The sequence below is a fragment of the Acyrthosiphon pisum genome, chromosome X (genome assembly GCF_005508785.2).
Source record: "Acyrthosiphon pisum isolate AL4f chromosome X, pea_aphid_22Mar2018_4r6ur, whole genome shotgun sequence".
Lineage (NCBI taxonomy): Eukaryota > Metazoa > Arthropoda > Insecta > Hemiptera > Aphididae > Acyrthosiphon > Acyrthosiphon pisum.
In genome coordinates, this window is record NC_042493.1 from 24,588,026 (window position 1) to 24,602,011 (window position 13,986).

General features: G+C 44.3%; 2 protein-coding genes across 2 annotated transcripts; one reads left to right on the forward strand and one right to left on the reverse strand.

Annotated features, from left to right (window-relative positions):
• Positions 1–6,635: 6,635 nt before the first annotated feature.
• On the reverse strand, positions 6,636–9,962 carry LOC103308715. The gene has a single exon (XM_008182582.1). The coding sequence runs from the start codon at positions 9,960–9,962 to the stop codon at positions 6,636–6,638; it is 3,327 nt and encodes a 1,108-aa protein (XP_008180804.1).
• A 1,147-nt stretch (positions 9,963–11,109) lies between these two features.
• Positions 11,110–13,920, forward strand: LOC103308714. Its single transcript, XM_008182581.1, has one exon. It carries the CDS (start codon positions 11,110–11,112, stop codon positions 13,918–13,920), a length of 2,811 nt encoding a protein of 936 aa, XP_008180803.1.
• Positions 13,921–13,986: the final 66 nt, after the last annotated feature.

Sequence of the window (13,986 nt, forward strand, 5' to 3'; positions counted from 1 at the left end):
TTCTTTACCATTCCATGCTTTAGAAATACCGTGCATAAAAGCCCAACTGAAATCAGTTACAACATTTTTGAAAGGCGCCAGATACTTGGATCTTTGCAATTATTAGATCTTTGAAACATTTCAACCATTCTGTTACAGTTTCTCTATCATGCGTTGCACTGACCATATCAGTTATTGGGAATACGGTTTCAATTTTACCTATACGCACTACACAAGTATAATAATAAATAGTTCGTTTTGTTGAGTTCTGTGGGGCCTAACAACTGATCCTGTTGAATCCACATGAACAGTTGTTACCACACCTTGTTTAAATAAATGTTGAACTATTGCCAACTGCTGTTGGCTTGCCCATGTTACATTGAATGACTCTTCTATACTTTCGGGAACTTTCATATTCAACCAGGGATGTTCTTTAGCCATTAAAACTACATCAAAGTGATCATTTCGGTTGAAATCCCCTTTTAACTGTTGTTCACTATTCAGTTTCCTTAACATTGAAGGAGGTTTAATTGTTTGCAAATTTCCACAATTTATTAATTTAACAGGTGAAACTGATAATACACATTCCTGTCTATATTTAAAAGCACTTTTCTCTTTAATTTTTTCTGCAATAATTTTTCTCTCAGCTCCCCTAATTTGAGTAGTGTATCGAGCATCTGGTTTATGATTAAAGTTTTTACTTGTACTTACTATAAACTTCAACAACTGCTTCTTCACCAGTACACAAAATGTATAGTTTCAACTTTTTACAGCCATCATGTGTACAATACATATTCAGCTTCATTGATTTTTCAGTCTTAACATATTCTAGTTTTTTAATATACAATATACAAGTGTTATTCACTTCTTGAAGATGTTTCCTGATAACACCAGGATACCTGAAATATTACAATAAAACAATTGTACTAACTGAGTAAAGGCTAATAATTTTACATTACATGTTTGTATAATTGTATATAATTTAAGTAGATATGTAAATAGAATTTATCAATAGTAAACTAAAAAATTATTGATTTTTAATAATATTTTATGAAGGTATAGGTACTATAAACACTTAAGCGGACGTTACACCGACATTTGTTGTCTATATCTTACAAGTTCCTATCATAGTACAGCAGATCAAGTTTAGCTGTGTTAGTTTAAAAATTGGAATATTTTCAATATTTTTCAACTGCTTTTGAGCTGTTTACGGACAATTTCAGTTTTAAATTTTTTTTAGTTTTATTTTCTATAATTGTCAATAAAATTTTATTTGTGGGGTAAAAAACCGTAAAAGTGTAATCCAAGGCTCCTGATGTATTGTTACTTAAACAAATACTTAAAAACATTAAAAATACATAGCCACTATTTTTTTTTATAAGCATTTAAAGTTCAAATTTTGAAAAAATGTATCAAATTTAAAATTTATTTGTAGTAAAAAATGTATAAAAGGTTCAACTTTTATAGCTAAGGATTAAAAATTTAAAACAAAGTTCCACGTAAATAGGTTATAAATTTAGAGAGCGAATGTTTAGATATTTGTATTGGCTTTCTTGCAACTTCACTAGAATGACAAATGTGGACGATTTGTCCATCACAGAGTTTGTAGGAAAAAATTTATTTTGCATATTAAAGCATATTTTGGACATTAAAGAATATATTTTAGCATATTTTAGAATATATTCTATTAATATTCATAGAAAATGATATATTTTGTTAATTTCTTGAGTTATAAATTTTTCAAGCAACATTTTTTTCAAAGTAAAAAAAAATTCTGAAAAAAATAACTTGATTTAAGAATGATAAAATTTAAAAATCATTCAATTATCTACTTGTTTGTAATTAATGTAATCAAATTGTTAATATTATATTAATTAACTTAGTAAATTTGTTTTTACTTTTATATTTTTTAATATTTTTAACTTATTATGTCTGTGATTTGATTTTGTAATATCCATTTTTATTTTTTTAAATATAAATAGCAGGTAAATTATTTAAATATAAAAAATATTATATTTAAATACCAATGTATGAACTGTTTTACATTTATTATATTTAAATAATTTACCTGTTACCAAAGGAATGGTGCATAACCGTTATTAATTACTTTTATTGAACTATTTTAGAAAAAAAAAATCATATCATCAGCATGTTTCCAAGTTTAAGGAATATTAATTAGAGAATATTTTAGTTTTTCTATAACATATTAGCATCATATTTTAAGCTTTTAAGAACCTAAAGATTCGCTCTTCAGTTATAATATATAAATTACTCTATTCACGATAATATCATCAAATATACTTAGTAATATCATAGGTAGGCTGACTGACCATCTCCACTCGGACTTGTTTTCTTATACAATGATATTATATTATATTATTGGATTCAAATTGAACATTATCCATTACAGTGACTCACTTGTAACCGACTGTACAGTAGAGCGACACCCACTTGCCCACCTTTTTTATTATTATTTTTGTTCTTTTAGTAGGTATTTAAGAATAATATTTTGTCAGGTAATTAATTGTGTACCGTATCATATTTAGATTATTTTTAATTATTAACTATTTAAAATGAATCATCGATTAAAATCTTTTATTGAACTTATATATTTATTTTTAAGACAAATTTATAGAAAAATAAATCAAACAAATTAAATATCATGTAACTAGTTATATAGATATAAATATATTAAGCAAATTAAAATAAGTTTATGTTTAATGTATACCTTTTTGTGTTTAGTTTTCCGTCTTCAAATATATGATTCCATTCATCTTTTGGAATTATAAACTCCCCTTCTTTGAAGTTACATTCATAATATTTTCCTTCAATGTTTAGAGGAGACACATTCTTAGAACCTCGTGGTAAAAGCTCCCCAGGGCTTTTCATTGAAATGTTTTTCACTTAAACGTTTTAATGGACTCTTTATCGGACTGATAAATTTGTCTCTCGTTTTACCAGTGTTTCTGAGTAAATCAATTGAACTATTACATTCAAACAATGAACTTCCTGTTATATTGTCATGAAATAATTTTCTTCTAGGAGTTCCTGTGGTAAAATGTCTTTGAGTAGGTGTCACAAATACAAAATTTGACTCTTTAGGACTTTGTTCCAACAATACAGTGTCATTAGAAGTGTCCAACATATTCTCTACACTAGACAAATAGATAGGTGCAACTTCCATAATGTCCTCATCTCTCTGTATAAACCTAAAATTATATAAAGTTTCATCAACAACAGATAACTGTTCTGCATTGGAACCACACATTACCTTTTTCTTAGGAGTATTTTCATCTGTAATTAAATTTTCCACCTGTGACATTTTCCCCTTAATATCATTTTTGCAATTGTGTGTTAATAGTTGATCATCAACACATTCTACAATGCCAATAGCTTCATTTCGTTTTGTAGGAGTGATAAATTCATCAACAATCGACTCCTCGAGATTTGGTTTCAACAATAAAGATCCTTGTTCAGGCATATCATTTATTGTTATTCTTGTCTCCATTAACCTAGAACTTGACAAAAAATCATCACCAACAGACACCTGCCCAATATTTTCATATAACATTACTTTGTCATTTGGTGTTTTTACCTTTTTACTGTCCAGTTTAAAAATATTATGCAATGTTAAAGTTACTTTATTATGATTTTTCAATGCCTCTACTTTCCATTTAGCAGCATTCCATTTTATTCCCAACCTCTTGCAATTTTCAATTACAATTTCAGAGTCTACGCGCTTCACTTCATACGGTAGCTCATTCAGTACTGCCCTCACTTTGTGAGTGAAATTATTTTTTTTTGGTTCAAACTGATTGTATAATTCCAATATATTATTCCTCCTGTCGACTAGTATCTGAAATCAAATTTAAACTATTATTGATGTATTCAATATGGTGGACATGGAAATTCGAATATGTTTTCATAATCCTTATCCCTTCGCTATATCAATCAGTACATTTTTGCAAAACCCCCGTCAAAATTCTATGTCAAGCGTGTGTTAGACAAAAACAGAAAATCACCGGGTGGAATCTCTAAGAAGTTGACTGTTCGAACGCGGACTGTTGAACCACCTGTTCGCGCCCGCCGACTTGACCACCAGCTGCGCCGTCGGCGCCGAACCCTCTCGAAGCCGCCTGGGTGTTCCAGCGCTTCGATCGCACGACGGCGACACCGGCTGAGCTTCGGTGATTGCGCGGTTTTTGTCGGTCTGTCTTTTTCCAACCGTTGGCACGACGCCTTGTCCGCGTCGCCGTGCCCCGACTTCGTATGAGCGAGTCGCCATCACGTGGTGTGTGCCCCCCCCCCCCCTGAGAGTGTCGCGACATCAGTCACCTGCGTGCAGCTGATCACCGGTCAACGTCGGAGCCACATACCTATCTATTGACGACAGCGGATCAGGTTAATTTTATATATGTTGTAATGGTGTAATTTTACTTTTTTTTGTAATTTATATTACCTTATATTTGGGCGCCCTTTTATGTTTATTATTTACCTACTTTGTTTACATTATAATATATTGTTTTGTTAGGCGTCTCATACGCCGCAACCACATATACAGGGTATATTTTGTTGTTCGCCACTAATAGTCACCAGTGGGTCATCCTTCCGTGTTTACCTACTAAGTCCTTACACTGCTAGTCGATACTGCCAACCCCCTTAAGTCGTAGGAGCGTATCGGCGATAAAACATTGGTAGCAGAGCGTGGTTCTGGGCTCTGTGTGGGCCTCAGTAGTGGTGTATTTGGGCTGGTAGTCCCACTGAATAGACGTTAGGACGTTTTGTCGGACAGTGCCGTGGTGAGTTCCCCGGTAGTTATGGTTGACGGGAAGGAGGAGGAGCGTATTACGCGCATTCTGGAGCACGCAACGGCAAAGCGGACGGTCGCGGTGTCCCAAATCCGTGGCATCCATGCGATGGCCTTACGGGTCAAAAGTGAGCCAGAGTTAGCTGCGGAGTTCAGGGTTAACGCGGCTGATGTCGACGGGGCGTGGACGAATTTTAGAGTCGAGAATGATTCGGTGCTAGAGTGTTGTGTGGCGCTGCAAAAGATGGATTTATTTACGCCAGATTTACACGTTGAAGTACGGGTGTTGGTAAATGCGGCCAAGGCAATTGCCGATGCGTTAGTCCCAAAGGGTGCAGAATTAGTTGATATGTCATATATACAAGATAGGCTGTCCTCTAACCCGGCGCGTGCTGAAGAGCCAGTGAGAGGTCCGCGGCTACCGGACATACCGCTCCCTACCTTTGACGGAGATTGTCGCTACTGGCCCTCCTTCCGTGAGAGATTCACCACAGTGTTAGTAAGTACACCACACTAGTAAGTACAATGAATGTACTGACCACGGGAGGTCGAAATACGCAATTTCGTGTGCACAACGGGCGGCGCGACACGAAAGCGTCGAAAGCGCGAGCGGCTTCGACGACAAAACACGTGGATTACGTGGTTGACCACGGCTCGATTTCGCACTGCGGAAATTCGAACGGGCGACGGTAGGTAGGTAACCCAATGAACCGTGGTTTGGCACACGGGCCGATACTCGTAACGCGAAAACTGGCGTTCGCGACGAGTTAAAGAGCAGCGAGGCTCAGGTGCACGGAACACACAACAAAAATGGCGTTTTAACGGCGGCGGCGCACCGGATCGCGACATGTACGGGAATTTGCCTAGACGGCTCGGAAACGACAAAGTGTATAGCGGCGGGTGCTGGCGGCCGTCGGCTTGACCGCGACGGTACCGTCCCCTTCTTTTGAGGTACAAAGTTCACTCGCACAATTTTCGGCGGCGGCGGAGCAGGGTGACAACATTGCGACATATGCCTATCGCATACGAACGCGCAATTTTGAATTGCCAATTGTGTACCCAACATTTTCTCCCCACGTTGAAGTTGAAGTTCAAATCGTACACATTACAAAAATACGGGATAAAATACATAATAATATAAAAATAAATAAACATAAGATAAATGAGACTAGCACTCATCACCTAACAAATAAATAACATAGATGGAAAAGTGTGACTGATGCACGAGAAAATAAATATTTACATAATGAGGACATAGGGACAAGGATCAGGGCTCGACTGGTAGACGCACAAGCTTCACGACTGGACGCTTGTAGACACCGTCCTGAGTGCGCACGGACACGACGCGAACGACATCATATGGTCCCGGATGGACCTCTAAGACACGGCCGAGACGCCACTCGGTAGGTGGTCGAGACGGGGCTTCAACGATGACCAGGTCGCCGATCGCTAGGTTCGGGGACGCCTTAAACCATTTCTGTCGACCTTGCAGCGTGGATAGGTATTCGCGTGACCACCGTTTCCAATAGGACTGATGACATTGCCGAATGAGCTGCCAACGATTCAAACGGTTGATTTTGACTTCGGTGGTGTCAGGTTCTGGCACGGCGTGGATCGGCTGTCCGATCAGAAAGTGTCCCGGCGTCAACGCATTTAGGTCGTGCGGATCGGATGAACTCGGTGTAATCGGTCGGGAATTCAGAATGCCCTCGATGCGAGTGGTCAACGTATAGAATTCTTCGTACGTCAACACCTGCTGACCGATGACGTGTTTGAGGTGAAATTTGACGCTCTTGATGCTGGCTTCCCAAATGCCACCGAAATGCGGCGCGGCAGGCAGGTTGAAGTGTCAGGTGCAGTTGAGGTGCGACGAGAGACGGTCTTGGGCCTTGGCGTCGCGAAATAACGATTTTAATTGGCGGGCGCCGCCGACGTAATTTGTGCCACAGTCCGAGTAGAGGTTGGACGGGATCCCACGGCGGACGACGAACCGGTCTAAAGCCGCGAGGAAGGCGTCAGTGCTGAGATCGGACACGATTTCGAGGTGGACCGCCTTGACGGACATACAAATAAATAAGGCGAGGTAGACCTTGACCGAATGTGCATTTCGACGACGGTGTTCCTTAACGAGAAACGGCCCTCCGTAGTCCATACCGACGTGTGAGAACGGACGGTGAGGTTGAACTCGGTAGGATGGTAGGTCAGCCATCAATGGTTGAGGGCGGACAGCCTTATGTCGTGTGCACGGAACGCACGAAAAGATGGCACGTCGAACTGCCGCGCGACCTGACAATATCCAATATTTTTGGTTCAACATTGATAGTATCAGCCTTGATCCGCCGTGCAATAATGACAAATGGTAATGGCGGATGATCAATTCGGTGAGGTGCGAGGATCGCGGCAGTAACATCGGGTGCTTCGCGTCATGACCGGCACTGGAGAAGTGCAGACGGCCTCCGACTCGTATGACACCCTTCTCGTCGACGTAGGGGGCCCGAGTAAGTACGTCCTTCGCTAATGGAAAGCGGTGACCTTCTTGGCGATCGAGCTCGTGAAGACAGCGTACGGCAAGATACGGCGCGCAGTTGAGACCGTACGTGACAGTGCATAGTTGAAACTCGACGAGTTCGTCGTTGGGTGAATCGCGCCAAAATATGTGTTGAAATGTCCGATCTTCCGGACGAATTAAAATTTGTCGATACTTTTTGACGATGTCGGCGGATAAAATATACCTATGCATGCGGCAACGAAGTAGTATGTCGCGTAAGTCAACTTGTAGTTTCGGTCCGGTGCACAAGACGTCGTTGAGAGAGCGACCGGACGACGAAGCGGACGAGGCGTCGAACACGACGCGTATTTTGGACACGTCACCGTCGGCCTTGAGTACGGCGTGATGCGAAATAAAATATGTGCCCGGTGCCGGAGCTGGTACCATGTGTCCTAACGATTGATACGTTGACATAAACTTTCGGTAGGCCGCGTATAAAACGGAATCCTTGGTCAACCGTTTTTCTAAATTATAAAATCGTTTTAGCGCTATGGAGCGCGAGTCACCGAGACCGTGACGCGGCGTGGCATCTTGATGTTGATCTGAGTCGGTGAATAAATGTCGAAATGGTAGGGCGACACAAAATCGACCTGTCGTATCACGTGAAGTAGACGTCTTGAAATATTCTTCACACCATTGGTCCTCTGTGGTGGGCGACGATGGTACGGCGGGTTCTTCAACCAGCCAAAACTTCTGTAATAAATCCCCAATCGACGGCGGACTTACGGCAGTGGTCAACGCGGATAAGGATGACGAGTTCGGTGTAGTGAATGATCCAAAAACTATCCAACCGAGTTGAGTGTCCAAGGCCGATGGAAGGCCGGGATGATGCTCGACGCCGGCATGTGCGCGAACAAGACTTGGTAATATGTCGGCGCCGAATAGGACGTCGACGCGCGACGGGATATCGAAATTGTTGTCGGCGAGACAGAGGTGTTGGTACTTAGAACGTACGCTCGCTGGTAACCGCGTAGATGGCATGGCGGTGGTGATTTGCGTAAGAATTACTAAATCGACTGACGGGAACAAATGAGGTTCAAAATGCGACGAAAATTGACAACTGGTTACGCCTTGTACGTGATTCACGGGACTTTGAGCGAGACCGACGATATCGGTTTTAAAACGACGTTTAGACAGGCCTAACCGAGCGAAGCAATCACTTGTCATGGCCGAAATTTGAGAACAACTGTCGAGTAGCACTCGAACTGAATGTGTTTGGTCCCAGGCGTCCTTGATGTGTACTATGGCCGTACCGAGGACAACCGTGGAGTTGGTGCACGCTGCACCCGAAAATGAGCTGGGCTTGTCGGCGGAGGGACCTGAACTGGTACTCGGAATAGCTTTGCTCGCGGCCGATGACTGATCGTTATCAAGATGTAGCAAGAAATTATGACGCTTACTGCTGCAGGAGCGACAGCCCCCTGTTGATGAACACGCGTTGAGCATATGAGACGAACTCATACATGAAAAACATAATCTTCGTGCCGCTACAAATTCGCGGCGCTTCTCGACGGTCATATCGTTGAACTTTGGACACTGGTAAACACGGTGGTCAACCTTATCGCATAACAAACAACCTCGCGATTTTGACTTGACCGATGTAGACGTGGTGGCGGCAAAAACTGATTTTTTCGGTACGACTTTATTACGCGCATTATACTTTTCGTGCGGTTTTACAATAATGTCAGGTTTACTAGGCTTCTTAATATTTTCTAATACTCGGCACCGTTGTTGTACAAATTGTAATAACTCGTCAAACGTCGGAATATTCGATGGAGACGTACTTGATTCGAATAACTGCATCGTAGCTGGGTCCAGAATCCGAGCTCCCATGTGAAACAGCAGAAAACTGGCGAGGTCATTGACCCCGAGGGACTTAATTAAAGACACATTTTTTTTAAATGTATTTACGAATGATGACAGAGCTGGTAACGACTCGTGTGCGATTGGCTTGAAAGCGAAAAGTTTGTCTAAATGCGCGGAAGCTAAAAGACGCTTGTTGTCAAAACGATCGGACAATGCTTCCCACGCGAGCGCGTAATTATCCGCAGACAGCGGTATTGATTTCACAACGGCTAACGCATCTCCCTTTAGACTAGCTAATAAAAAATGGAAACGTTGCGCGTCGCCGATGAGAGTGTTATCGTGTACGAGGGACACAAATATATCGCGATAAGAACGCCACTCTAGTAAATCACCGTCGAAGTGCGGTAACTCGATTTTTGGTAGCGGGATAAAATGTTGCGACGCGGCAGCGGTGCACGACGATTTAATTTCAGAAATATTTGCGGAAGCGGCACTCACGTGAACGGCACTCGCGACGATAGTTTTAATTTCGAGACGTATTGATTCCATTGATGTAACCAACGGACGATCAACCTGTTCGAACTCGGCGATACGGTTGAGGTCAATTAACGCGTTAATAATAACATCTCGCTGACTTTGAAATTGTTCGACGAGCCTATTCAAATCATCGGCATGAATAATTAACGACGGTACTCGACTGACATCGGAGCGTGCCTCTAATGCAGTGGCGTGAATGCCTTTAATGGAATTCAGTATGTCGTCTCGTTTAGCGCGCGCTCGCGTCAAAACGATTTCCGGACTCTCCTGGACTTTTGGCGGCATGACGACAGAAATGTGATATTATGAAAACGACAAAATATTGAAGACGGATTGTTACGAAGTAGTCACATGAAATATAATCCGGCCCGAAGGACCAAACAATGTGCGAACGACGGCTGCACATGCAAAGCCGGTTACGAGTGTGCGTGTGTGTGTGAGTGCGCGCACGGACGGCGGCCAACACGCAACCCGTCTCGTGTGACGATACTTAAATCAGTGGCCTTATTTGTCAGATTTTGACAAAACGTATTATCTAATTGGTAGTTTAAAGGGTAGCGCAGCCGACGCCGTTCGCGGCATTTCTGTATCCGGCGACAATTATAAATTATATGGGTCCACGTTATCCGCCCGCTTCCATCGACCGCGCTTAGTTGCTGCCTCCTTAATTGATAAAATGTTAAGCGCGCCATCCTTTAATCAAGAAACCCACCTCGAGCTGAATAATTTCGTAAGTGTGTTTAACGAGAGTATGACGTTTTTGACAGCACTCAAGATCCCGGACTTAGGGTCTTTTATGCTGTTCACCGTTGCGTTTCGTTGTTTACCGGTGTACACTCGCAAACTTTTTGAGTCGTCCGTCAATGTCGACTATCCGTCGGTTCAGCAGTTACTTGATTTCGTGCAATCCCGAGCGGCGGTGCTTGAGCTCGCTGGCGAAACGCGAAAAACCGGTGGCGTACCAAGCGTTTCAAAAGCCGGCCAGACGGCCGGCCAAGCGCGAAAGGGCGGTGAGCGTCAGCCGAAGGTAGACGGTCCCCGGCCCACGTCGTTAGTTACGTCAAAATCTAATAATAGTGCCTGTCAATGTTGCGCGGGTCCTCATAGTTTGACAACATGCCCGCGTTTCAAGTCTTGGTCTGTCGATGCGCGTGCGCAATGGATTCAAGGGAAACGGCTGTGTTATATTTGTTTTAGTAGTAACCATTGGGCTCCAAAGTGCAGGTCGAAAACTCGCTGCCGAGAATGCTCGCGCAGGCACCATGTCCTCCTTCACCCTCCCGCGACAGAGACCGCCGAAGTGGCTGATCCCCCCTCTCCGGACACGTCGGTGTGCGCAGCTGCGCTACAGCCGCCGCAACGCCAATCGTCCGCCGTATTATTAGGTACCGCGTTAGTGCACGTACGCGATCGTTCGGGTACCTGGCACACGATGCGCGCGCTGGTTGATTGCGCGTCACAGATAAGCGCGGTGACCGTCGATTGTGTCAGCCGTTTAGGTTTAAAAGGCAAGCGGTGGACTACTCCGATCAGTGGATTAGCGGGTGTGCCGGTTGTGAACGTCCAGGGCCGCGTAAATCTCGCCGTACAACCACGGTTCGCGAACGAGCCCGTACTTGATGTAAATGCGTGGATTTTGCCATCCATTACGGGAGATTTGCCTAGAGAGACACTCCCGCGCGAGCTCTTGAATCGTTATTCGAACCTCGCGTTGGCCGATCCTGCGTTTAACGTCACGTCGTCGATCGATTTATTACTGGACGGTGACGTATACGCGTCAATTATGGACGGGCGGAAGGTGACAGTAGATAGCTCTCTTCCTGCGGCATTTAGTTCCGTTTTCGGGTGGATTCTGATAGGCCCCCTGTCTCATAGCGTTACTCATCCACACCAAGCGTTACTCGTGTCGTTAACGGTCTCACTCGAAGGGTTAGTAGAAAGGTTCTGGCAAGTGGAAGAGCCGGAGGCTGCTCCCGTAACTTTTACTGACGAAGGGCGGTGTGAACAAATATTCTACGATCAACACGTACGGTTGCCGTCGGGTCGTTTTTCGGTGCCACTTCCGTTCCGCACTTCAGTGTCCGCCGACACATTTTCTGGCTCCCGTGACATAGCTGTCCGGCGGTTCGAGTCTCTCGAACGAAAATTGGCAAAAAATCCGAAACTTAAATCACTATATGTGCAATTCATGTCCGAGTACATGTCGTTAGGTCACATGTCGGTTGCCGCGTCAGCTGGTCGGTATTTAATCCCCCATCACGCAGTATACCGCCCCGAGGTGAACGAGAGTATAATTCGAGTTGTATTCGACGCGTCCGCGCATGGTGCCTGTGGGCCGTCCTTGAATCAGGTGTTGCTGCCGGGACCTAAACTGCAGCAAGACATTATTGACATATTAACTCGTTTCCGGGTCCATAGGTACGCGTTTACAACTGACATATGCAAAATGTACCGGCAGGTGTTAATTTTACCCGAATACCGGCAATATCAACATGTCCTGTGGCGCGCGTCACCTCATGACGAACTAATTGAATATGAATTAAATACCGTTACATACGGTGTAAACTGCGCACCATATCTCGCGTTGCGTGTGCTGCATGCGATTGCGCGAGACGATTGCGTTACCTGCGGGCCGGTACAGAACGCCCTAACGCGCCAAACTTATGTTGACGATATTTGCGACGGCGCAGATTCGATCACTGACGTGTTAAACCTCCAATTGAATTTAATTTCTATTCTAAAAAGGGCGGGTCTTGATTTAAAAAAATGGGCCTCTAACACCGAGGTTATTTTGGACGCCGTCCCGGTCTCGGACCGCGTATGTAAACCGACGTCATTCGAAGACGCTGACGGGTACGGTACAAAAGTTTTGGGCCTAGAATGGCACCCGAGCGGCGACTATTTTTGTTGCGCGCTTCACCTTGAAACGTCGCCTGTACTGACAAAGCGAGGTGTCCTCTCACTAGTGGCGCGCATTTTCGACCCATTAGGTTTTTTCGGACCGGCCGTCTCAATGGCCAAAACCATCATGCAGCGGACTTGGCGACAAGAGTTGTCGTGGGATGAACCCCTACCACCGGACATTCGTGACGAATGGGTCGCTTTCGTGTCCGACTTACCGTCATTAAAACACATAAAAGTACCGCGTTATATTAACTCGAGCCAAAATGCCCCGTGTTACCTGCTAGGTTTCTGCGACGCGTCGCTGCACGGGTACGCCGCAGTTGTGTACGTACGAATGAGAGACGCGCCGACACATCAATCCGTTTTTCTAATCGGTACAAAAACAAAGTTAGCGCCACTAAAATCATTAACTGTTCCGCGTTTGGAATTAAATGCCGCGTTATTGTTGGCCCGTTGGTTAGGGCGTCTTCGCCGTATTTTAGAATCGCAACTCAATATCGTTGGCGTACACGCTTGGTCGGATTCTATGATTGTTCTTTCGTGGTTAACCGTACCCCACGAATCGGTAAAGGTGTATATTTCCAATCGCGTACACCAAATCCAATCACTGTTGCCAAGTTGTGAATGGAGATACGTCGAGTCGCTCGTCAACCCCGCCGACTGTGCATCACGCGGAGTAATGCCTTCTGCGTTAGCACAACTCGAATTATATTGGCAGGGACCTCCCATTGTTTACAAGGACCCTGCGGAGTGGGGCGCCCGTCCACCGTCGTTACCACTCAGTGATTTACCCGAGGTTCGACCAGTTTCGTGCACCGCTCGCGTGGAGGAAGTACCACGTGAGTGGTTTGACAGATTTTCATCCTATGACCGCATGTTGCGAATGGTGGCCAGAATGTATCGCTTCATTGACGCATGCCGCGCAAAAAGGCCATGCGCTCTGACATTTTTGCAAAAATTCGAACTTGACCGGGCCGCTCGGGCTTTGGTCATCGAGTCCCAACGCATCCACTTCGCTATGTTGCATCGGAAATTGTCAAGTGGTCGTCCGGTTTCGTCTCGACCGTTAGCCCGGTTAGCTCCGTTTATTGATCCCGATGGTGTAATGCGCGTAGGAGGCCGGTTACGCCATTCGCTGCTAAGTTATGATTGTAAGCACCCGATGTTATTGTCAAAACCTACCGACCGTATTTGCGTTATTGTTGTGTCGCCGGTGGCACTTGTTGACGGGCCATGCGGGCCCACGCGTGCTGGCAGCACTTATCGCGCGACAGTTTTGGGTCGTCTCGCTGCGATCAGTGTTACACCATGTAGTGATGACGTGCGCGCGATGTATTAGGTTTGACGCAAAACCACCGACCCCCCTGATGGCTGACCTGCCGGCCACGCGCGTGCGTTCCCAATG